At 41.1% G+C, this 27260-nt stretch overlaps 1 protein-coding gene across 1 annotated transcript in view; it reads left to right on the top strand.

Annotated features, from left to right (window-relative positions):
- The window catches only part of LOC102910446 (contactin-associated protein like 5-1), a 925656-nt gene that overhangs the window by 556672 nt on the left and 341724 nt on the right, over window positions 1-27260 (top strand). The window contains exon 11 of the mRNA XM_076547182.1: window positions 24219-24325. Coding sequence (XP_076403297.1) covers window positions 24219-24325 — 107 coding nt within the window. The remainder of the gene's footprint in view (window positions 1-24218; window positions 24326-27260) is intronic.

Raw genomic sequence — 27260 nt, 5'->3', positions numbered from 1 at the left:
TTTTGTGACAAGGGAAGTGTTCTATTTTATCTTGAAATGCATACAGACATTAGTGATGATTATGAACTTGAACTATGGTTATTGAAGCCAGAAACTGAATTTTTAAAATTTGTTAAATTTTAATAAATCTTAATTCTGATTGACATCCAACTTAGAAACCCTGTAACTATCCTTATTCTGGACCCAGGAATAATTCAGAGTCTTTTCAATATTTTGCAAGTTCATAAAGATGAGGACAACGTATGGTCCATCCTAGTGAAAACATTGGGCCCCAGTAAAATTATAATTTTCAAAATCAGCTTGTGAGATGAGAATCTTATATCCCACACTAGTCTTGTCAGATTTGTTTTCACAGATCACAGTCCTGGTGCCTGATGATCCTATAAATCCACTGAGGGTGAATTTTAGGACTTTGGAGTTGTGAGTCTTCTTGGATGATGAGTTCCAAGATAAAGGCTTTTTATATGGTCTCCATAAAAAGCTTGATGATTTCAGATGGTGTGTGTGTGTGTGTGTGTGTGTGTGTGTGTGTGTGTGTGTGTAGTTCAGAGGTTCACGTAACTCTTTCTGTATCACGTGTACCTTAATTTTCAAGACAGGGTGTCTCACTGAATGTATAGTGATTTGAATTTTGTAGACTAGAAAGCCCCAGGGATTCACCTATCTTTGCCTTCTAGCTCTGGGATTATAGGTGGCTAATGTCACACTTAGCTTATTAGCTTATTTTTATAAGGATACTGGAGCTCCTCCACCTTCTAGCCCTGGGATTATAGGTGGTTGTGACATTCTACTTATTTTTAGAAGGATATTGGAGATCATCATGCTATATTTTGCTCACTGAATCATCTCCCAAGCCCCTTCTAGGTCTTTGTACAGGCATAAATGCAAACTTTTCATGCCAGATTTCCAGCAGTAACCTACCACATATTTTAATGCTACGTAAACTAATCTTAAAATTTGGTCCTGATTCTTTGGCTACTAGCTTCACATTCCAGAATGTTTAAAGATAATTAGTAAATCTTTTTAAGAGGTAGAATTTGGTACTCCAGAATCATAGACATTCACATTAAGTTAATCTGGAATGAAGCCTAGGTTTGTGTTGTGTTAAACACCCTAGGAGGGCTGTGGCCCTTTTAGAAACATTGATTCAGCAGATAAAACACATTTTCTATTGGGCATGCTGTGGATATCACTCTGTATGCTGTGAATGTGTTGCTCTGATTGGTTAATAAATAAAGTGCTTATTGGCCAGTAGTCAGGCAGGAAATATAGGTGGAACAAAGGCAGAGAAGAGAATTCTGGGAACAGGAAGGCTGAGTCAGGAGACGCTGCCAGCCTCCGGAGAAAGCAAGATGTAATGACAAAATTAAATAAAGGTACCAAGCCACATGGCTAAACATAAATAAGAATCATGAGTTAATTTAAGTGGAAGAGCTAGTCAATAGTTAGCCTGAGCTAATGGCTGATGAGTTCTAATTAATATAAACTTCTGAGTGATTATTTTATAAGTGGGCTGCAGGACTATGAGGGCTTGGCAGGACTGGAGAGAAACTTTCCAGCTGCATGGACATATCATAATATTGGCTCAACCAAAATTTTTTCCCTACATGGGAGGGAGCCAGACACCCAGCTCTGCTTGATGTTAACCCACGGTCTATAAAAAATATTTCTCTGTTAAATAAGTTTGAGAAATGTCGAAGTAAGAAAAGCTAAATGTATTTCTTAGGATCTCTCTCTCTCTCTCTCTCTCTCTCTGTTGTACAGGTTTATTTTTCACATGCTTATAAACTGTTAGAGGGGAAGTCATCAGAAGCAGTTTACAATTTTTTCAAATACATCTGATCACTATAATGGTTGATATTGATTTTTTAATATGGTAGCATCTAAATCATCTAGGAGACAGATATATGAGCATGTCTATGAAGGACTTTCTAGATTGAGTTAATTAAGGGAGGCCTGTCCGAGATATGTGCAGCACCTGTGCCTGGAGTGGGTCCTGGAGAGAATGAAAAGGAGAAAGGATCTATCAGCAGGATCCTTCTCTCTGCCTTCTGACTACGGATGCTGTTATGACGGCCTGCCTCAACCTGTTGCTGCACCTCCCCTGCTATGATGGACTGTTCCCTCAAGCTGAGCCAAGACAAACACATCCTCCTTTAGCAGGATTTGTCAAGTGGTTTGTAACAGCCACAAGGGAAGTGACTAATACATGCATGAAGCATTTCTCTAGATGAAACTGTTTCTCGGCATGTTTCTCAAAAGGCTGCTCTGGGTGTCGTACATCATCATAAACAACAAGCATCTTTGGCTTTCACAGTGGGCACAAAGGCTGTACAGAAGGGAGATGGGGGCCTATAGACACTGGCATCCCCATTCCCCCTTCTGTGTAACAGAGGCTTCTGCTTTCTACTCTTTTCTCACACACCTCCCAGTGTTGCAGAACTTGACTTCTAAGATCTTTGGTCCACAAGTGACTCGAGTTTTGAGCCTCAGTTTTCTGAACATAGTGCTATTGTCTTAGAAGGTAGTTTTATTGACCTGTTAGAATAATTTCTGTTACAGCCTTACTGCATCTACTTCACCGAGTGAGTGTGGGCTTGAACTCATGACAGACACAGTGGCTTTGTTGTATGTATAAGAGAATGGGATAAGAATAAAAGGAAGCTGAGTCTGTGTTCACTACCTCCAAAGACCCTGAGGTAACCGACACTCAGCTTTTACATCAGCTTCAGTCAGTGTTTCTCATAATGGTGATGTAGAACTGGGTACAGATTCCAGCCAGTGTTTGGACTTCAGGGAAAAGGGTTTGGTGAATGAGATAGGCAATGGGGGCATGTGCCACAGAGGAGACAGAAAGGGTGAGATACAAGTTAAGTTTCTTAGCCTCTGAAGGGAAAATTTTAAACCAAAATGAAAGGAGACTCCTGGCAGCTCACAATCATCACATTACATTCCATTGCATATGAATGAAAACACAACTGATAAACAGTTAAAGACTGGCATTTCTGGTGTGGTTTGTGAATGCTGATGCTAAAATGACAGAAGATTTTTCTTTGAAAGTAAGAAATTGTGCTTTCTTGTGTTGAAATAGGTGACTGTAGGATGTCTTTTAGAAGCATCTATAATTTATGTGTGTGTGCCTGTGCGTGCATGCATGTGTGATATGCATTTGTGCGATGCATATGTCCCTTCACATATATTCATATATTACAGGAGGGTGTCATATGTCCTTTTACATCACTTTCTATCTCATTCCCTTGAGACAAGGTCTCTCATTGACCTGGAAACAAAGCTAGAAGCCAGCAAGCCCCAGGAATGCTCCTGTCTTTTTCCTCCGCAGTGCTAGAGTTACAAGTGCATGTGGCTATACTCAGTTTCATTTTTTAGCATGGATGCTGGGGGTTCAAACTCAGGATCACTCCTATGCTTGACCAGCAAGTGTTCTCACCTGCTGAGCCACCTTCCAGGCCCAAGCATCTTTAATTTTTTCTGTCAGACTAGGGCTTCACCATTATTAGTGGTGATGGCTAGTTTCTATGTCAGCTTGACAGAGGCTGAAGTTACTTGGGAACCGGAAAGTTCAACTGAGAAAATATGCCAATGAGATTGTTCTGTGGTTAATTTTCTTGACTGATAATTGATGTGGGGTGAGGCAACTCAATGTGGGTAGTGCCACTCCTGGCTTGGTGGTTCTAGGTGCTATAAGGAAGCAGGCTGAGCAAGTCATGAGGAGCGAATCAGTAAGCAGCATTTATCCATGGCTTCTGCATCAGCTGTTGCCTCCAGCTATTTCTTCTTTGTGAGTTCCTGTCTTGACATCCCTCAGTGATTAAGTGAGAGTTGTGATCTGAAATAAACTCTTTCCTCCCCAAGTTGTGTTTGGTCATGCTGTTTGATCACAGCAATAGAAACCCTAACTAAGACACTGCCACAAGGAGATCTTGAGTTTCCTCAGCAGCAGTCTCGTTCTGGTGTCCCCCAAAGAGAAGAATTCAGACAATACACAGTAATAAAGCAAACAGCCGAGAGTCTCATTGGCACAGACAAGGAAGCAGATCTTCGTGGTTAGAGGGAGCAGATCTAGTAGGAAAGAGCTAGACTCTGGCAGGCATGGGGATTGTATTCCTCCTCTCTCCTCCACCCCTCCTGCCTGCCTCCTCCCTGCTCGGTACTGTCAGGGAAGAGATGCACTTCTTTGGAAGCCCATCTTACTTAGAGTTCAAACTGTTAGAAGTAGATGCACACTATGTAGAGGGACTTAAGAGCCATTTAAGTACAAAAGTTCACTAGAGGGAAGGGGAACAGCATGCTGCATATGTTCCCTCAGAGAAGAAGGCAGGTCTGAGTGACTCAGTTCAAGTCCAACAACACCAGCTCCTGTTCTTTATATCCTGCTGTAGTGACTTCCATCATCGTGTCCTGTTTGAGGGGCCTGAGCTAGCCCAGCTGGGGTCCCTATTACCGATGGTTGTTCTTTACACATTCTTTGGGGGAGGGTGCGGTGATTAGTCAGTCCTTCCCAGAGATACCTCCTGCACAACATTACCAGCAAGTTCCTCTGGAAGTTTTAGATTCTTCTTTAATGCTCTGCTTTTGCCACCATGGACTAACCCATATATCCATCCAGGTCAAAGATACCGTCTTCAAGATTCTCCAATGTGGAATGCGTGAGAAGGGCTGTTTTTATGAGGAATGCCTTAGACTGCAGAGTGCTCAAGTAGTGTATTCACCACTGGGGTGGTTTGGATGGAAATGCCCCCCTCACCTATAAGCTCATGTTTAAATTCTTGGTTACCAGTTGGTGGAACTTTTGGGGAACTATTAGAAGGTGTGGTCTTGACACACCTCTAGGAGGAGGTGTAACATTGGGAGTGTTTTCAAGTCATCCCCAGTTAGCTCTTTCTTCCTTGTGGTTTTTGTCTCAACAAACAAGCTCTTAGCCACTGGTCCCGCACCATGCCTGCCATGCTCCCCATTCTGAAGGTCATGTACTCACCCTCTGAAACCTCAAGCCCTCAGATAAGCTTTTCTTCTGTGAATTGCCTTGGTCATGTTGTCTTATCACAGCAATAAAAATGTGACAAAGACACCCATGCAGGACCCTGGAAAGTAGGAAAAATGAACAGAAAACACAAAAGCCCTAGAAGTAGAAACTCTGTCCAGAATCAAGTCCCAGGCTTGGCATAATGTGTGTGTGTGTGTGTGTGTGTGTGTGTGTGTGTGTGTGTGTGGTGTATGTACATCATTTTCTCCTGCTGTAGAGAGTTGTTCACATCATGTTTGAGTTCTGTAAGCCCATCTCTTACTTTTCCTAAAATGGTTTAAATTGGGGTTTTGAGAATTTCCTGCCAAGCTTTTTATTAACATGAGACTCATTAGGGCAAAATATTCAGACTTTTAAACACTGAAGTGTCTAAGCAAGTTTAAAAGCAAAAAATAATAAATTAAAATAACCATGTTAAGGAAGATCGATATTGTCCTTCTCATGTGTGTGTGTCATATTTATATAATGCCTGCCTAGCATGAGCAAGGCCATGGGTGGAATCTTCAGTCTGTCAAGTCCTAAACCAGCCACCTTGTGTTTGCCATAATCTTCATGGATAACATCCACAGATTTTAGTTCGAACAATATTCAGAGTCCATTTTGAGGGCAGATAGCAAATTAGGAGCTGGTAGTGCTATTAGCTGTCTCTCTCTGAAACCATTAACAGCAACTGTTACTGGAGTTATTAGAGTCAGAGCCCAAACCCTGATGACCAACTAGCAAGCTAGGTTTAGCCACCCATCCTCAGTAGGCCAATTAAACCAACAACTTAAAATAAAAGCAGAAAAAGAAAACTTACTCAATTTGCCCACATTGGGAGGAGGAAGAGTGACCCTCCATTACCCAAGACTATCTTCAGAATCCTTACATGAGGTTCAGGTTTAAATTGAAAGCAAGAAGTGTTCATAGCTGACTAGTACTGCTAAGGTTTGGTTCTCTGGCATATCATATCTCTGCTGCAGTGTATCTGAAGGTGGTCCACTGAGTTGCAAATCTTTCTACAGTAGACAAATTCCTCCTCTACTCACTACCTTAACCTCTCCTTCTCCCAGCAGTCAATTCCTATGGAAACTCCACTTTCTTTAGGTTCCTTGTTTTCAGATAGCCATACAGAGAATCACAATACCTGTAGAATATTTTCATTCCTGCCAGCACCGTGTTCTGTCTGTGTGGTTCAGGTCTCTGCCTTTCTTTCTCAACCCCTGAGACCGATCTGCATTAAAGCAGAGGGGAGGGATCTGAGTTCTCTGCTCAGGTAGACAAGATGTAGATAGAAAGTAAATGAGCAAGACTGATGTGGGGCCTCTCTTAGCAGTCCGTATGGTTAGCAACAGAGAATAGAAATATGCCAAGGAGCTAACTAGGTTAGCCATATGTGAAGCAGATCGCTCTCTTTTCTCCATAAGTTGTTAAAAGAAATAATTTTTTAAAGGAAAGAAAATAATTATAGTCAGTGCCTGTGTTGGGAGATACTTAGAATTACAGATGCAGTAAATAATGTTGAATTCACACATTTTGACACTCTACAAGACTGTAATTCTCACAAGGATTTGGGTGTCACTTTCCTCTGAACTTTACAAATGCTGAACCTGACATTCAGAACGGCATAGATAATTTCCAATATTCATTGCACTGGGACTTGAACTGGTTGCTTCTCTGAGATCTGGGTTACAGGAAAGCCCTGTGTCACCACTGTGAATGATCCCAAGCCGTCCCTCCAGGGAACACACCAGGATGTCCCCAGCCAGCACCAGCCACATCACCACTGTATCACGTACTTTCCTCATCTTTGTGAGAAGATGCATATCAAAACCAGCTTAGAGAGGAAGCTTGTGATTTAAAGGCATATAGTCCATCCTGGTGGGAGACAGAATGTTGGCAAGATCAGGTGGCAACTGCTCACCTTGTAAACAGCCAGGAAGCAGAAAGTGAAAACGCAGGGAGGCTGGGCTAGAAACATCCAGGCTCATCCCTGGGACCCACTGCCTGCATGGAGACTCTACCTCCTAAGGGTTCCACAGCCTTTCTGAACATTCCCATCAGCTAGATGGTATTGTGTTCAAACAAATTTACCCATGGAGAACATTGCACTTTGAATCCACAGTAGCCTCACGGTTCCCATGCTCCACCACTGCACCCAGTGGTATAGCCCCTTATCCTCAGGTTTCAAGCACCAGCTTAATTTTTTATCATCTCACATGACCTTTGACATTAAATTGGAAAAAAAAAAAAACCTAGAGTTGTTTAAAACTCAAAAAAATGAATTCGCCTCTGGTGTTCAATCTGTCCACCATTCCAGAGGATGATGTGGTAGTGACCACAGCTGTTGTAGCCATGAGGATGAATTCAGAACACGCACACTTAGATTCCAAATTTTTGAGTTCTAGAAAAAAGAATCAGAGCAGGGTACTAGTGGGTAATTGTAGAAATAGAGACAGTTTCTTCAAAAAGAGGACTCTTTCAAATAAGGAATTGGGCAAGAATGTTGGGAAAGAAAGGATGTTTGAAGCTCAATGGCCTAAACAAGGAGTACTCAGACTATTTTTGGCTCATTCTGTAGATCCTTCCTACCTCTTCCTGTGTTCATATGCTGATGTATTTCTTGTTCATGACTCTTTCCTTCTAGGTAGTCCTTGGTGGTGGTAGGTTTCCAATCTTTCTCTATCATTGTTTATTAACATGCTAATATTTAAATGTTTTTTTTGTTCACTGTGTATGGCTCTGTGTATTGGTGTGTGTGTGTCCATCTGTGTATTAGTGTGTGTGTCCATCTGTGTATTAGTGTGTGTGTCCATCTGTGTTAGTGTGTGTGTGTGTCTATTTGTGTATTGGTGTGTGTGTGTGTGTGTGTGTGTGTGTGTGTGTGTGTGTTTCCATCTGTGTATTGGTGTGTGTGTGTGTGTCCATCTGTGTATTGGTGTGTGTGTGTCCATCTGTGTATTGGTGTGTGTGTGTCCATCTGTGTATTGGTGTATGTGTGTCCACTGCAGCTAGAGCTACAGGTGATGGGTGGCCTGGTGTGGGTGCTGGGATCTGAACTCAGTCCTCTGAAAGAGCAGTACATGCTCTTAATGCTGTAGCTTTCTCTCTAGCTCTTAATATGCTGATATTGATGCCTTTTTCTCTTTCCACATAGTCACAAAAGCCAGCCAAGACAGTACTAGACACCACTAAAAAATAAAAACTTGTAAACTAACATAAAATAAATATAAAGTTAAAGATATCTGCATAATAAAATCAACAGGGCACCTAATGATTCTGGGTGTACCCTGAATCTTCTAAGCTTCTTGCTTGAGTGGCCTTTGATATTTTTTATTATTACTACTTTTGAAGTATTAGGGGTTGAACCTAAAGCCCCACACATAAGAGCTAAGAGCTCTACCATGGAGCTATCTTGTTTCTCTATTTTTATTTTGAGACCATGTCTTACTACATTCCCTATGCAGTCCTTAAATGTGCAATCCTTTTTACCTCAGCCTTCCGAGTAACTGAAATAGAGGCCTATATCAATGAGTCATTCAGATCTAAAAGGTTTTCATTAACTAAAACCACTTCATCCTGTCAAGGAACTATGTATAAGAGATATGAGCAATGCCTGAAGATTAAATTAAACATTTCTAAACTTGGTTTATAAAATCGAGATCTCTGTGGGTGGGGTGAGACACAGATCGTTCACCCGCATTGTGTTTGACTGTCCTGTTTCAATTGCTGATTACTAAGTACATTGTGATTTCCACAGTTAAGTAGCTTTCTCCTGCTAGGAGTACCACCTGCCTTGCTTTCCAGCATATACTTTCCACGGGACTGAGTTGGAAGCATCAGAGGCAGATCTGATTACATCTTTAAGTTAGACTGAGAACGGTGAGTGTTCCTTGTGCGTACATGACTTAGATTGTTGTCAGCCTTTCCATTCTGAATAACACGGCGTGGTCTGATTCCATGCTCACCCCTCCCCTTGTTCTTGCTTTATTCCTGTGCCGTGCAAAGGGCATGTGGCAGGACAATGTTCTACGGCTAGGTTTACAGGGAGGCGACTGGGGGAATAGTTATGTGTTTACCTTGTCTAATTTTCCTGTGGAGTCCCAAGCAGAACTTGTGACTCATGACTTGTGAATGTGAAATTGTTCCACATTCAAAACATATGTGCCAGCAGGTCCCAGCAATCTCGAGTGAATAGAAGATTACTTTCAGGGCCTCCAGAGTTTCCCCAAACACAAAATGAACATATTGTATAAAACTGATACATCACACATGTAAAAATATAACATTTTAGTTTAAGTCTAATGAAATGACTGAAATATTTACACAAGGACAGAAACAAGATAAAAGAGAATAAAAGGAAGTAATGACAATTTATATTTCCCCTGAATCTGGAACTGACCAGCTCTGAGGTCAGATGGAAATACAAGTGTAGAAAGCACCTTAGCTTGGGTTACATGCTGGAGTCACTGCCATCTTAGTTTCTTTCCCTTGTTTCTGTGCTGAGACGCCCTGACAGAAGTAACTGAAAGGAGAAAAGGTTATTGTAACTCTATCTCACAGCTCCAGGTTCCAGTGCATTGTGGACCTGCAGTCCAGATAGCAGGAGGTTAAAGCAGCTAGATGCACCACACCCCTAGTCCAGAGCAGAGAGGACCACATTGACACGGTTCAGCTACCTTTCTCTACTCTTAGGTGACTTAGGGACCAAAGTGGAGGCATGGTGTTAGCTGGTTTCAGCCTAGGCTTTCCTCCATCAATTAACATAATCAAGGTGATTCTGCACAGAGCAACCTGAAAAAGACAATTTTCCATTGAGACTCTTCTCTAGTGATGGCAGGTTGTAAGGACAAATAAAACTGACTGACTGTCCATGATCAGGCTCTTCATTGTAAGCACATTTTGTAAACTTAAACATTGTCTCAAACACTAAAATTTTGCCTTTCATGTTTGTTGATGCTCTGAAGTTTATAAAGGAAATCATTCTGGTAATTTGAAGAATTCTATTGTCCATGCATTCCCCACAAAACTTGTTTAAGTTAGGTGTCTCATTGCTGTGCCAAATACCTAAAAAACAACGTAAGGTAGAGAGGGTTTGTTCAGGCTCCTGATTGGTTGACCCTCTGCTGACTAGGAAGGTGTGGTAGCAGGACAATGAGGCCACTGATGGCATTGGGTCTACTCAAGAAGCTGAGAGAGAAGAATGCTGGTGCTCAGCTCACTTTCTCCTTTTTATTCAGTCTAGGACCCAAGTCCACAGAGAATGCCACCCTTACTTAGTAAGTGACAATATAGGAATTTTGAAGCTTTTGCAGAAACCTGAGTTCAATTCCCAACATTCAGAGGATTCACAAATGCTCTTAACTTCAGCTTCAGTGGATCCAAAATATCACCCCCCCCCTCTGGCACACACATGCTCACTTACACACACACACACACACACACACACACACACACACTGCACATACGAATGAATGAAAAATAAATCTTCAGAAACTTTTGTAATTTTAATGTTTAGCATATTTTTGAGGGACACCTACCTCTTCTCTTTGCTTCCATTTTCAATCTCAAAGGTTATAGGGTGGCCCTGGACATGTTCAGAATTGAACCTGAGAATGCTAAGTCACTAGAGTTGCCCAAGGAGATTAGGACCTGACTTGTACTCTAAATATAGTTTGGTTTATGCTGAGATTCCTAGAAATTGTGGTTTGTAGCTGGGGAGGAAAAATGCCTCAACCAAATGTTGTTAATTGTGTTGAAGTGTTTGATCCTCAGCTAGGGGAGACTTCATCTAGACTCTGAAGTGTGGAGCCCCTTTCCCTGACACATCCACAAGAACTGCCCTGACTTTCCATCCTATCTTAAAAAGACATCCTGTCTTGTTAACTGTTTTGAATACTGTCGAGAATCATGCTGTCCCTGAGTGCTCTCTGCTTTGAAGAAGTGGCCTTGACAATGTCCTGGACAGTGTAAGATTATCAACTTCATGTACTCAGTGGGAGGGGGTGCAGCTCAGTGGTTATCAGCTTCCGCTGAAGGGCGCACATCCTGCCTTCCTCCCAGTCTTCCCTTTCAGGTCCAGCACTCCCATCCCCAGTGCTGTTCGAGCATCGCTGATGAACTTGCAGGCTCCTTTGACCACCACTGCAAGCCCATTACCCGAGGATTTCCCCAGCAACAATCCACAGTGGGACTCTCTGCTGTGAGCCAGGCCCTGGGAAATTTAGGAGACTGACTTCTGACTCGTTCTCTTTTTATTCACTTAATTCCTTAATGTCTGCATCTGCTGTAATTACAACACATTTCAATTATAGTGAAGACCCAACCGTGGGGGTAAAATGGGATTATGATAATTGGTAGACTGGAGAGGCACAGAAATGGGTTTCAAAAGCTTTTTGAAAAAGCTATCTGACCAAACAAGATCAATGCAGTTGGCTGCTAATTAAAGAGAACAGACAAAGGAAGGCAACCTAGCTGATTTTAATGTATGAGCATCATTAAACAGCTTACATTAATCAGCTTGCCTTTTGAAGATTATTGAATGTTTTGTTTTTGGGTCTCTAAGGAAAGCATATAGAAATTGAAACTGACCTTCAACTACATGTAGAAAGAATATGAGTTCTTAAAAGGGGAGACATAAAGTACACATACATACAGAATAATCAGCTCTGGGGTTGGAGAGATGCTCACTGGTTAAGAACACTTGCCGACCTTGTAGGAGACCTGAGTTTGGCTTCCAGCACCCATGTTGGACAGCTCATAACTACCTATTACTACGGCACCAGAGGATCCAACGCCCTCTGCTAGCCATCTCAGGCATCCACACTTACATGTGCATGCTCACAGACACACATGAATAAATCGTGTACAACATCAGTCATCTGAACTTTTGGAAATGGAGAGGCCTATCTACAGTGGCCATGCCCATCTAGACTCTTATGAGAACTGAACAAGCTGGAGGGTGGGGCAGTGTAACAGCAAGAAGATATTTCCTTATGTTTCTCTAGAAATACAGTGAGTGTTCTTAATTGTGATTTACTCTTTAACAAATAGCTTTCTTTAGATGGGTTCAGATTGAGGGTTTTAGAGGAGTGGACTACTATTAATAGCACATCTGTATGAATTGTTACTCTTTAGGACATACACCCAAGCATACACTTAACCACTGCGCTGATTTCTCTAGACAGGGAACATTTTATGTTAATGTTTACAAGTGACTTTTAAAATTTCCCCAGATCAATAAAGGACTATAGTGAATGGAGGTCATTAGGAGTGTATTACCAGATGGGCTTCATTCCAGAGGAGCACCGGCATTACCTATTCAATTTTACTTCGAGAGTCAGAGAAGGAAGCAGAGTGGACACAAATGCCTGCTCCACTCTAGGTGAAAATGAGGACTCACTAGTCCTTGGGGACTTGTATAAAGGGAGCCTCCACCGGACAGTCTATGGTTGCCATGGGAACTGAACCCTGGCAATCACCCCAGATTTTACCTGCCATGTCCACTGAAATGCTGGCTGTCATGCAGTTTCAATGTCCTCCTGTTCAGGCAATATGCCACCTCCCTGAATCTTTGATCCAGTTGGTTCCATCTCCAGGCTGAGACCATTTCCTGCATAGATGTTTCTCTTACTATTATCTGATAACAATTTTTTTTTAAAAAAAGCTATGTACAATGCTGGAAAGATTACACAGTGTGTAAAGCTCTTGCCACACAAAGATGAGGATCCCATGTAAATTCTAGGTGGGTATGATAGACGACACATAGTACCAGCACGTAAGAAGCAGAGGCAGAGTATCCATGACAGAAGATGCCTAGCTAGACTATCCAAATCAGCCAGCTCTGGGCTCAACTGAGAGATCCTGACTCAGAAAAAGAAGTTGTAAATGATGAGAGGAAACACCAGAGGATAACCTCTAGCCTTCACATGCATGCACATGTACATACTCCTGCACTCAAGCACACACATTACACCTGCACATACATCCACCCACACACATGCCAAAAGCCATACATACAAATACACACACCACATTCATATAAAGATACGTATACACAAACAAAATGCAGTTGCACTGTGTAAAGATGTTTCAGCCAATGACTTTCACATATACAAGGCTGGTCTGTCAGTATTCTATCACTTGTGACCTTGTAGTCATCTTGACTTATGGAAGTACATTCTACAATGCTTATTCCTTGGTCCAAGGATGTACTCCCTTCAGAGTTCCTGTTGTGAGGCAAAACATGACTTCCAGACCAAACGTAAAATACCATGAGTGGTGCAGACTTTTTAAGGGTTAGGCTAGTCTTTAGGGCTGGGAAAATAGCACCGTGCTTGCCTAGCATGCTGAGGTCCTAGGTTCAATTATCAATAGCACAATAATATATCAAAACCCTGCTTCTGCTCTCACACTTAGCCACCATTAATACATAAAAATTCGGTTTCCACTAGGTCTTATTCTTTCTTTCTAAATAACAACAAGGATCACAATAGCACAACTACACATTTACTTTGCATATTATATGTGTAACACATACACGTGAGTGTGTGGGTGCCTGTGTCTTTCTCTATTACTCTCTGCCTTATTGCTTTGAGACAGGGTCTCTAACTAAACCAGCAGCTGGATGTTTAGGCTAAGCTGTCAGGCTAAGCTGATATAAATCAACTTGTCTCTGCCCACCCCACCCCAGCCCCGTGCCCCACCCTAGTGTTGGAGTTGCAGGCAAGCTCAGGCTTGTTTTTTTTTTTTTTTTTTTTTTTTTTTTTTACATGGTTCTAGTGAACTCAGGCCTTTGCAAGTGATCTTGCCTACTGAGCCATCTCCATTCAGGGTGTTTCACTGACTAGCACGATGCACACTGAGCTATCTCCTCTGTCCCACACAGTGTGTTTCACTTACAGCCATGTGGTCCACGGGGAGACTTCCCCATCCTCACAGTCAGACACAACTCTCCATTTTAGTTGCTTCAGCATTCCAGTGTGGGTGTCCTGCCATTTCTCCATCCAAAAATTGAAGATTATACCCCCATGTTAGCTTTTAGTTAGGTTTTTACATTTTCAAGTTGTTATCCTTGTTAATAATTGTGTAGATGGTTTTGTACATATACATAAATATCTCTGGACCATTATTTCAAGATGAGGACTTGGAGGACAAGGCAGGCACAACATCTATGCTATGGCAGCTCACCCAGATGTTAAAAGAAGCAGAGGTAGAGGAAGTGGGAAAAGACTTCAGGGATTCTGGGTATACCAAGGAATTTCTCCTGAGATTTCACAGTTTAGGTGAGAGGTGTACCCCAAATGGCTGTTGTATGGGTGGGTTAATCTTCTGTGAGAGGCCTTAGGAGATCAAGTTTAGCTGGAGGATAAGAGATCACTAGAGGTGTGTCCTTGCAATTGGCTCTTGTCTCCACCTGCCACTCTTCTTGGCCGCCCTGATATGAGCTTCTCTGCTCACCCTCTCACCATGATGGACAGAAACAGAAACAAACATACATTTTCCTCCTTTAACGGCTTATCTGGAGTATTTTGTCACAGTGAGAAGAGCTAACACTTGGGGCCTGGGTAATGGTTGTGCAGAAACAGTGTGAAGGGCAGAGTTACTCCTGGTCGTTAAGGTGAGAACAAGATTCAGGACAAGAAACAGAAGCCAGCATGGGTGCTACTGTGGAAGGTCTGGAGGCATAAAGGTCTGGGGGCTTTTATGTGCAGAACACATGATTAGTAAGGTTCCTTTCTGATTTTAAAAGTGATATTAAGATCAGTGCTGTAGTACATGCTTTTAGTCGAAGCAGAAGGGAGGCAGAGGCAGATGGGTTTCTGTGAGCTCAAATCTAACTGTCTATATAACAAGTTCCAGGTAAGTCAGAGCTCCATAGTGAGACTAGGTTCAATTTGAAGTAGTGAGAGAGAAAGAGAGAGAGAAGAGAGGAGAGAGAGAGAGAGAGAGAGAGAGAGAGAGAGAGAGAGAGAGAGAGAGAGAGAGAGAGAGAGAGAGAGAGAAGATCTCAGTCTAGGGAAAAACAGAATTATTTCCTTTAGCCACAGTTGGCTGAGGGATTGGTTTATATCCCTAGTGACCAGAATTTGACAGAAGTGTTTACAAGATGACTTGATATCTGAAAATAAAGTAGAGACAGTCTTCTTCATAGAAAAAAGGGAACATTGAGGGCTGGCTTCGTTGGTAATGTGCTTGCCTTGTAAGTACAGAGTCCTGAATTTAATACCCAGAATCCATGTGCAAAACAACAGGTTAGATGCCTTGTACTTGTGATCCTAGCTCTGGGGAGACAGCTGGACTGATCACTGAGGCTCACTGCTGCTAGCCCAGCTGTTTGGCAAGCTCCAGGCCAGGAAGAAAACAAAAAAAATTAAAGTAAATAACGATAAACTAACAACAAATAAACCAAAACAAACATGATGGATGGTGTCTGTGATTCTTTTCAATCCTCCACACACATGCAGACATATGCACACACACCTCCCCCATACTCACCTACATGCACAAACACCCACGAACATACAAAAGCTAAGATGAATTTCTTTAAAAGCAAGGAATTCAAAACCCCGTTTTTAAAAAATTCAGATTGACTAACCACACACAAATAAATATATTCCTAAGTCTAGTAGGTTTCCTTAATCAGGTCTAAAGGAATTTAAAAGGTTTAATGTCTAACTCACTTTAAGTACATACCTCTGGATATTTAAAAAACACATTTAAACTATGTTCTAGTTACTTTCTGAATATACCAATTTATTATATTAATGTTACATTATATATGTAAATAAAACTTAAAATCCAGAAAATAATTATTTAACTTCAGTGAGTATCATTCTGTCTTAGGAAGATTATACTTTAAGGTCTAAGTCAATTTTCTCACACATATTGAATTGAAATTACAAGAATCAAAATAAGGGCATATTGTCATAAATTATAAATGGAAAATAATTATATAAATGTTTTTAAGGTGTGATTACTATCTTGCAATAAGATAAAAGTCATATTTCTTACTTTAGAAATGTGGCATGTCTAGGAAGAAAATATGCCATATTTCTTGTTACACATAAAGTATAAAACATGAAAGTTGAAAATATTAGTAATGTTTATTAGGTTATTAATTTGGTGGCAGTTTAAGACCCTAATAAAGGCTCCTTCTGACATTAACAGCTGATGTTGAGTCATAATTCTATTATAATCTATTGCAAATATGTTTAATTAAAATTTATGCTTTTTTTAAAATTCAATAATTCAAAATTTATTTCCAGAGTGATGCAGATTATATCACAAGAAGCTCCTGGCCTAGAGAGACTCACTTGGGACTTTATTTCTTTCAGTACCATACTTTTCTTTACCCCCAAATATTGATACTTTGTCTGATTACTTGAATTTTGACACAAAGTTTAGAAATTTCTTGGATAAAACAGTTGCATTCATGAGGAACATGTTTAACATGTTGAGTGGTGGAATCTTGGGTACCTGATACTTGTGTAGGGTCCTCAGTCAGGCCTCACACTGTCCACAGTGGTCATTTAAAAGACATCCACAGAGCACAGAGGCATGCTAAACAGATCTTGATCTGCCTAGAGGACATTGGGAGCCAGTGGCCCAGCATTTAATCGAACCCCAGAAGTTTTCTCTATTGTTGAATATAAAGAACTCTTATGTGGCTCTTAACCTATTCATAACAACAGTGTGTATAGTTTCAACTGTAACACAAATTTCTAATCGATCTTATTAATAAAAAACTCAGTGCCAGCCGTTGGGGTAAATTCTGAAAGATCAGAGCAGAACAAGCCAAAGCTAACCTCGCCTCATCAACTTCTCAGCTGATCTTGTTTCCTCAAACTGGGAACTTCTGAGTCCTCACCCAAATGGATCTCAGCTGAGCTGCTGCTAAAAGCCTAAAAGCTTAAAAACCTCTAGTTGCTGGTCCTCACACCTTATATACCTTTCTGCTCCCTGCCATCACTTCCTGGGATTAAAGGCATGTGTCTTTCCTAAGCAAGCCATGAGATCTCAAGTGATGAGATTAAAGATATGTGTCACCATGCCTGGCTGTTTCCAGTGTGGCCTTGAACTCACAGAGATCTCTGCCTCCAGAATGCTAGAATTAAAGACATGTACTACCACGTCTAACTTCTATATTTAATATATTGGCTGTTCTGTTCTCTGACCTCCAGGTAAGTTTATTGGGGTACACAATATATCAACCACATTCAACACTGATAACTTCGGGTTTAACCTGCATCCACTTGTGCAGCTCTTCAGAAAGTAGACAGTCTAATTGGTATTGTTTTTAAATATTAGTGTTAAGGACAAGAAATAAACTACAGTAACTCAGATAAAACACGTAGAAGAAGTCTGCTACCTGAAAAGTAGAAAGTTGAGGAATATGGAAGTGGCTGCCTTTTGGTCACTACAGCTTAAGGATTTCACAAATTAGTGATGAAGAACAAGTGAAAATGAAACTGTAATATGCCTTTCCCATTTTAGGGAATCTATAGAATTAATTGCGTGTATTATCATTTTTATAAAGTATGTAAGTGTATATATTTTATTTTATGTATATGTATAATTTATTAGTTCTCATTAAGCCATTTTTATATTTTTAAAGACTCCTTTGTATAATATTTATTTTGGGTATGTATGTTCATGTACATGTGCATATATATGTTCGTGTGTGTGTGTGTGTGTGTGTGTGTGTGTGTGCGTGTGTATTCATCTGTGTTAGGAAGCCAGAGAGCAAACATTGAGTGTTATTCCATTTTTTTTTGTTTTTGAGATAGTGTCTGCAATTGGGAAATGGGGCTGGAAATAAGCAAGGGTGGTATCTTGCAATCCTCAGTGATATATCTGTCTCTACCTTCCCATTACTGAGGTTACCAGTGTGTGCCAACATGCCCAAAATATTTTACTGTTTAGGTAGGTTTGGAGGATTACTGAATTCAGGTCCTGAGGTTCACATGCCAGTTTCCTGTTGTGGAATATTAGTTTAAGGTGTGTTACATTTGTTTATGCTGTTGAACATTTGTTTAATGATGCAAAGACATGTTGCATTCCTTTATATTGCATTTGTTTAACTCTGTAAAGCTGTGTTACTTTGCCTAAAATACCTGATTGGTCTAATAAAGAGCTGGACATCCAATAGCCAGGCAGGAGAATGAATAGGCAGGGCTGCCAAGCAGAGAAAATAAATAGGAGGAGAAATCTAGGCTCGAGAGAAGAGAGAGGAAAGAGGAGAGAGAAAAGGAGGAGAAGAGGACACCAGGAGCCAGCCACACAGCCATACAGTCAGCCAATGAGTAAGAGGGAAAGAAAAATATATAGAAAAAAGGAAGGTAAAAAGCCCAAAGGCAAAATGTGCTTAAAGAGAAACCAGATAATTTAAGTCAGAAAAGCTGGCTGCAAACAAGCCAAGCTAAGGTCAGGCATCATTCATAAGTAAGAAGAAGTCTCCATATATTTATTTTGGAGCTAGGTGGTAGGCCCCTAAAGAGTTAAAAACAAACAAACAAACAAACAAACAAAAACCCAAACATTACAGTTTTCCAACTGAACTATTACCTCAGCTCCCAAAACACCTTTAAGAAATCTAATCTGATAGCTTCATTTACTATCAGTAAAATCTTGGCGATCTCTGTGAAGATTTTTCTTCTTTCTCCTTGGCAGAGTGATGCCGTAACATGTACTCCGGGAGCTCAATTTTAAGATGAGCCTCTGACAGAGGTAAAGGGAGAAAGTCAGTGTGAATGGCAGTTTCAGGCATGGCAGCTTAGAGGCCTGACTACTGGGCTGTTGTTTTGCCTTTATTTAATTTTTATATTCTTCACCTATAGAATGGAAAATAATACTATAAAGTCCAAATCTCATTTGGGATTGTGAACACATATCAAGATTTCATTTAGAGTTTAACGGCAGGACAAACCTCTGAGAAAGCAATATCCAGTGGTCTCTGTGGAAATACTTGGAGAAGGCAGACAAAAAAAATAATGTTTGCTTTAAAGCAATTAGGATATTTAGGTTATCTATCATTGAATATTTGGTTAAAGATTATGAGACTTAAGGTAAGATAAGTGGGTAAGTTGAATTTCATAGTGCACTTTACGCTGTTAAAATATAAATGTATGTTTATAAAGTGAAATTGGAACTTAATGAATATTTTAATGTAGGTTCATTGCACAAGAATTAAAAAAAAAAGAAGCTCTTAGAAGAAAGTAAAGTGCACCCTCAAACATGGGTGTGGTCTTTTCACACACAGAAGAAAGGTAGAAAATGAGATACACCCAAGTGGGGTTAGAGCCTCAAGCAAAAATCATAGAATAATGTAATTTGTTGTTGTTGTTTTTGAGACAGGATTTTGAGACCAGAACCACTGGCTGTTCTGGTCCTATCTTGCTTTGTAGACCAGGCTGGCCTTGAACTCATGGAGGTCTGACTGCCTCTGCCTCCCCAGTGGTGGGATTAAATGTATCCACCACTATGTCCAACAAAAAAAAATGTATATTTTTAAAGCAAAAATTATACACAATATTCATCAGTATTACTAGATATTTCATCTAAAGCTTTAATTTCCCTCATGCACACATATTCTACTTCTGATCCAGTTTGGAGAAATTATTTATAAGTCCTTAGGTAATAAGGTTGTTGGAGCCCAACAGCAAAATTCATTTGCCAGGGAAGTCAAAATCAGGCATTCTTTATCTGCATCCCTAAACACCACAAAGGAGGAGCCAGTTTGTGAACCCTTCTTAACTTCTCTACTCAGATAAATGAATTTCATGGTCCCTTCCTTTATTTTTGTGCATGTGTGTAGGTATGTGTGGTGTTTGAGCACATGTATGTGACAGTCTATATCCCCATGCATATACATGTATGATCCAGAGAAAGATTTTGGATATTTTGCTCTATCAGTCTCCACATGATTTCTTTGAAGCAAGGTTCAGTCTCTCACTGAACCCATTTGGGTTGACAGCCAGCAAGCTTTAGTGATCCCCCTTACAGGGCTAAGTTACAGGTGAGTACATGGTTATTCTTGGGTGCCAAGAATTCAAACTCAGGTCTTCATGCTTGCATAGCAAGTCACTAAGCCATCTCCCCAGTCCCCATGGTGTTCCCCTTTCCCTCTGATTTCTGTTTACCATGAATTGAAGAATTTTCAGTACTACAGGCTCCTGCCACCTTGATATCCTGCATAATGCAGTCACTCAACAACAGACTGAATCTTTTGAAACCATGAGCAACAAGAGTTTTCTCCTTTAAGTCTGTCTGATGTCTTGGTCAAAGCTCTTTGAATGTAATTTACACTCTTCTTCATTACAGTACCATCTCTTCACTGTTCAGTCTCCCATTCACATTCTACTATGTGACTCAGGAGCAGTCAAGTAGGTGTTGCCACTCAACACCACCATGAATGGACTTTATTTTCTAGCTAGTCAGCTTGCCCTGGGGATCCCCTGTTTGTACCTCCTGGGTGTAAAGATCACAGGTGGGCTGTCTTGTCTGGACTGTCACATGGGTGCCAGGGACTCGAACTCTGATCTGATACTTCTTTTACCAGTACTTTATTCACTGAGCTGCCTCCCCAGCTCCCCATTATGACAATTTTTTACTTATATCCTTTTGCCTGAGACTACCAGTATCCACACATGCTCTTTATTCCCTTTTTTAGCTCTAGGACATTCTCTTTCTATGTTCGGTTCTAAAGTAATAGGTTTGTGCCAAGAAGAGGGAAGAAAAGAAGCAAAATAACAGGTAAAATGAACTGATGAAAGAATTGTAAATCATGCTTCTGAAACAGCCTTCTTCTTCTTCTTCTTCTTCTTCTTCTTCTTCTTCTTCTTCTTCTTCTTCTTCTTCTTCTTCTTCTTCTTCTTCTTTTTTGTTTGTTTTTGTTTTGTTTTTTTGAGACAGGGTTTTTCTGTGTAGCTTTAAGGCCTTTCCTAGAACTCACTCTGTAACCCAGGCTGGCCTCAAACTCATAGAGATCTATGGTGATATTTTATTTGTACTGAAATGTGATTTTATTTGTATCTTAATAAATAAAGTTGCCTGGGGGTCAGAGCTAATAGCAAGCCATAGCAGAGCAGGGTGTTGGTGGCACACGCCTTTAATCACAGCTCTTGGGAGGCAGAGCTAGGCAGATCTCTATGTGTTCAAGGATACAGCCAGCATGGAGACACATGCCTTTAATCTCAATACCAACCATAGAAGACCTGGAGGTCTGTACAGACAGGCAGTGATGAGGCAGTCATATGGTTGGGTTTACAACCAATGAGAAGGCAGAACAGAAATTTTATATAAAGACAAAAACACAGGAAGTAGGTCTCTTGGTTGAAGAGGATAGCTGCAGCAATGAAGGGTAAGGCTCTTAGCTCTGACCTCTTGGGCTTTCATCTTTGCATTGCCTCTGTGTTTCTTATTTAATAAGACGGTTACTTCTACACCTGCCTCTGCCTCGCAAGTACTGGGATTAAAGGCATGCACCACGACTGCTCGACTGAAACAGCCTTCTTAAATAAGCAAATTGGGCTTAGAAGTCAGATATCAAGTGTCTGTGTTGAGATGACCTTTTCTAATCTTTGTGCACTGGTCCCTAATGCACCTTGCTCTAAGGCAACTCTGCATGTTCTCACTCATTGTGCTCCTTATTCTAGGAATATTAGATTTTTCCATTTCCCAAATACGTTTTTTCCCTTCCAGAAATAAATACATCATTGATTCTTTCAGCAACCACAGAAAAATGACTTTGTAGCCTACATTTTCAATGCTAAATTGAGTTTATTAACACTAGTGCAAGGTCTGTGGGAGGCTTATTAAAGATGTGCTCAAAGAGGCCAGTATTTCTGACAACTTGCCCCTAGCCCTCTTCCTCCATATCCAACTTGGACTTGAGAATATAGCACTGAAAACATAATGTGTATATTGTAGGAAAAATGATAAAAATCTATAGTTTGCATGTGTGTGTACCTACTTGTATGTTTTTTGTGTTGATGTTGTACAGATGCATTTGTGTGTACCTGTGCATGTGGAGGCCCTCAGACACCCTTGGGTGTTCTTCCTTAGGCAAACTCACCTTGCTATTGAAACAGGATCTCTCACCAGTCTAAACTCACCAAACAGGCTAGACTAGACAGCCAGTGAGTACACGGGATTTGACTGCCTGCACCTCCTTGGCACTGGCACTACAAGCATCTACCATCACATATGTGGATTCTGGGTTATTGAGCTCAGGTCTGCATGTTTGTAAGGCAAACACTTTACTGATTAAGCTATTTATTTCTTTCACAACTTTGGAGAGTTTCCTGGAGAAAGTTAAGATCCTGTTAGTTCAAAGTAACAGAATCTCAACTCCAACCAATCTGAGTGAAATGAATATTTTCTTAGAGAACTCTTGATATATCTCACAGAATGCAACACACTTTACAGCAGTCCTCAGAAAGTCAGGGAATGAAAGCAGATTCTGGGGACAAGAGAAACCAAATGAGCAAATGTCATCAGGACTCCCTCCATCTCTTGTTATGCTGTGTACTCCGGGTCACCAGATCTTTATCCATGTATCTTTTACATTCTTTATATGCATGAAGTTATGATCATAACAGATGTTAGGATTTTGTGTTCCTTAGTATAAACCACGAAAATCAGGCTATTTGCAATTTTCTTGGCATCATAACTAAAAGAGCCAGGCAATGGTGGTGCATGCTTTTAATCCCAGCACTTGGGAGGCAGGGGCAGGTGGATCTCTGTGAGTTCCAGTCCAGCCTGGTCTACAGAGCAAGCTCCAGGATAGGCATCAAAACTACACAGAGAAACCCTGTCTTGAAAAACAAAAAAGAAAAAAAAAAGAGGTCATAGAAAAGACATTGCTTATCTTTCTGTTGTTAAAGCAATAAACGCATTGTTGAGGCAGCAGAAAAGTCATGTGGTAAAGGTGCTGGCTGTCAAGGTTGACGTCTTGAGTTCAATACTAGAGACCCACATGGTGGAAGGAGAGAACTGACTCTTTCAAGTTGTCCTCTGACCTCTACACATCCTCCATGGCATGTGCCCCTTGCCACCACATTTACACCCACTAAATAAGTACATAAATAAACAAATGTAAAAAGAATATTTAAAAATAAACACTTCATTGGCTGCCAGGAACAGGCACATAATAACTGGGACCTTTTTGAATCTGCATGGGGGCAGGTAAGATATAGTGAACGGGCATGAACAAAGCAGCCTCATGGGAGCCTTGGGAAGGTGAGCTCAGGGTAAGAGATGTTCAGAAGTTGGGTTGGAGAGTTGCCTCAGCTGTTCGAAGTACTTGCTGTTCTTGTAGAAGACGTTGGTTCAGTTCCCAACACTTATATGGTGGGATACAACCGTCTGTAACTTTACTTACATAGTATCCAATACCCTTTCCAGGCCTCCTTCAGCATTAGGAACACATGCATGTAGTACACATTCAAAGATGTAGGAGAGTACTCCTACCTATAACATGGGAAAAAATAAAAATAAATAAAAAGGAGATGCTTGGAAGCAAGGTAATGGCAGGATATAAAAGATGAGAGGAGTGCCGGCCAAGGGTGTTCAAAACAGTGCCGTTCCCACACTTTTTAGGAGGGGTGAGTGGGGGTGCGTGGAAGGTTGGAAGGTGATGTGTCTTACTCAGATTTTGTTATAAGGACACTATATTGGTTTGTCTTAACTAGTAAACATCTTCAGGATGACTTTGGCACTTTCTGAAAAGGTAGAATTTTCTTGCATGTTAATTAGGGGAGGCATTAATCTTTAAACTATGTTCTGTGTCTGTAGGTTGAGGTAGCTTCCTGCCATCCCCAGAGAGAAGCACAGACAGTCATCTCCAGGACTGTTACTTTTTTCCCTTTCCTTTCAAAGGCCGCCATACTCTCACATGTAAAGGAATAAGCCTTCTGCACTGTGTGCCACAATAAACACAGCATTTTACAGAGTGCTTCACTTCTGTTTAACTCTCTGCAATAGTGCTGAAGCTCTAACTAAAGGCAGAATTCAGCTCTGAGATCCCCACTACCCACAAATGCAGGCAGATCCATATGGTTATTGTATCATTTAATTCTGACAGTTACAAGACTTGAGCAGATCTGATTCCCACTGTGGCTCCCAAAGTTTTTGCTTGCCTCTGTGTTCTAATCGTCTTGGTTTATCTCGTTTATTATGCATTATCTCCCATTAGGTGTTTGCCAAACTACTGTGAACATGGAGGACACTGTGCCCAATCCTGGACTACCTTCGACTGCAACTGTAGTGAAACTGGTTACACAGGCGCCACCTGTCATGACTGTGAGTACACACCGTACACCCACAGTGTGTGGGCACAGCTCAAGGAATGCAGTGTGGGGACCCCAACCATTCAACATAGTGCGGACACTGCTTATTCCTCTAGCATGAACTTTCCAATAGGATGTTATATCCAAATACTAAAGCAGGCCAGGAAAATGCAAGGACATTAGACATGTCTCTGTGGAGTTTATGCGATTAGGACAAACAGTGAACTTGGATATACGCTAAAAAAGAAGATAATATGGTGATATAAGTACATTAGGAGCTGTGGAACAAATGGTGTTGTCTTGATGGCTTACGTTGTACTGTTGCAACAAGTTACTAACATGTATCACTGGTGCAAATAACAAGTGGCAAGTACTAGGTCTTAGTTACTTTCCTGTTGCTATGATAAAAACACTGACCAAAGCAACTTGAGGGAGAAAGGCTCAGTCTATCATGAATGAGGAAGATGTGGCAACACCTGGGGAAAGTATGGTAGAAAGAATAGAAATCCTGAAAGGTCACTTTGTATCCACACTCAGGAAGCAGAGTGAACAGGAAATGGGGTAAAGCTATACAGCTTCAAGTACCACCCCCAGAGACCCATTTCCTCCAGTGAGGTTCTACCTCCTAAAGGTTCTGCAATCTTCCCAAACAGCCCCCAAAGTCAGGGAACAACTGTTCAAATGTGAACCTATGGGAGACACTTCACATTCAAACGACAATGTAGGTAGACCACAAGTCCCTCAGACATCAGCCTGCTTTTTTCCTCATTGTCCTCCTTATGGTAGAAGTCACCTCATCTGAATGTTGCCATGGCTAAGGAAGGAACCCCACGGTGAGGAAACAAAACTGTGTTGTGATTCAAAGGCTTCTATTGAAAAAGTGGTTGAGGGTTACTTCTCACATTCCATTGGCCACATACCCTTGTGTCACCCCCAACAGGAGGCAAAATGCATTCAGACCACAGGAAGTGACACTATAGAACCAGAGTATTGGTGATAAGTCTTGATGACTACCTGTCAATCCTGGGCATTTGGAAAGCTTCAGTCTGAAGGTCTGTGCTGATCTTGTCCCAGTTGTAGAAGGAAAACAGAAAAGAAAAGAAAAGAAAAGAAAAGAAAAGAAAAGAAAAGAAAAGAAAAGAAAAGAAAAGAAAAGAAAAGAAAAGAAAAGAAAAGAAAAGGAGTAAAGGAGCAAGTTGGATCCCCAGGTGTAATGGTGTCCTGTGGAGAACCTCTGCAGAATCCCAGGGGCTGGCGGAGGACCCTGGTGAAAAAGAGTAATGAGGCAGGAGAAGGGGGCTGGATTCAGACATGAAAAGGGGCTATATCCATTTTCCTATAGTTGGTGCAATTTCGTCCTTGTTCAGGACAGAAAAGAATTTTACCATGTGTATCAACTACATTTTCATTATCAGTTCCGCTGTTGGCAGACACCTAGGAAGGTTCCATGATTTTGCTACTGCGAAAAGTGCTACAAACAATACTGATGTGCACATGTTTGTGAAAAACTGACTTGGGGTTCTTTGGGTAAATACCTATGAGTGGTGTAGCTGAGTTACCTGGTTGGTCTAGTATTCAGTTTTCAAGGCATTTTGTCTCACTTGCAGGTCCTAGGTTGCATTAGATGCATCAAGTCATACATACAGGTGACATGAAAGTAGCAATGAAGCATTCTGGGAGAAAGGGAGTCTAATGACAGGAGGGGTGATGAGAGCCATTAGGTTTGGAACCGAAGAATCAAAGATGCATAGCATGGTCCACGAGCTGTGGTTTCTTTCTGTGATATTGTATGTGTGTATATGTATGTGTGTGCGTATGTACTCGCTTGTACTGGTGTATGTGGAGGCCAGGGGCTGTCAGTTTCTTCCTCCTTAGTTTTTTTTTTTTTTTTTTCTTTTCTGAGATGGGGCCTCTCACCCAACCTGGAGCTCACTGTTTTGGCTGCAATGGCTGGTTAGCAAGTCCCCAGGATCTGCTTGTCTACCACCTAGCTCTGGGATTGTAGTCACACAGCACTGTTGCTTAGCGTGGGCATGAATTCTCAGGACCAGATCAGGGTCTCATGCTTGCACACAGCAAGTGCTTCTGACTGAGCTTTCTTCCAACCCCAGGAGATTATTATTTGCATAATTACTCTTCAGAAATGGTGCAGGGTCAAAGGGCATGTGCGAAAGATTTGACATCATACTTCCGACTTTCCAAAAGTCTTAGCTTAATGTATACTTCACAGACCTTTTCTGTGGCTTTATTTTGCCCTCTCTGTCATATTACTTAACAGATCAAACTATTACCATGTCTTCTGCCAAGCATTTGGGTATTGAAATGGAGATTATCATTTGCACTCTTGGGGAGTCTCAGACATTTTTTTTTTCCTATAACTGGTGTGACAGTAGAATGCGTGTCCCATAAAGTTGTCCTTTATCATTCAACACATGCTCCTTCAAGCACTTCTGGCTTCAGTAGTCATGTGTTTAATAATTGCTACATACTGAGCTGGCTTGCTAAGTGACAGGGCAGTTGCATGGCAGCCTCCGTCTGCCTCCTATTGACTGGCCGTCCTTGATCTGTTTAACTTCTGTCTGGTAACATTCGCAGGGGCACATTCAGGGTCTCTCTACCATGTCTCAGGCTCATCTAATCTCTTCACATTGTAAATCGCTGACATCCTTACAAAGTCTTTCAGGTCATTTTTCAGCTTTACAAAAGGATGTCAGCTTTCTTCTCTCAAGTCTGATGGAATGCTGCTCGCTTTGGGCAGTCAATAGACAGATATCGACTGGGAGCACATCCAGCTATCTGGCTCTCAGACTTAATGGTCATCACAGAGCAGGGAAGCTTTGCTAGTTCCTCTATAGGTAAACAGTCCTCTTAGTCACATTTGGATGATTGTACATGGTGAGGAAATTCTGGCAATAAAAAGATCTACTTCAAAGTATCTTTTATATCTT

This window comes from Peromyscus maniculatus, chromosome 11, assembly GCF_049852395.1.
Source record: "Peromyscus maniculatus bairdii isolate BWxNUB_F1_BW_parent chromosome 11, HU_Pman_BW_mat_3.1, whole genome shotgun sequence".
Taxonomy (NCBI): domain Eukaryota; kingdom Metazoa; phylum Chordata; class Mammalia; order Rodentia; family Cricetidae; genus Peromyscus; species Peromyscus maniculatus.
The sequence above is the reverse complement of the archived record's forward strand: the minus strand, read 5'-3'. Positions and strand labels throughout refer to the sequence as shown.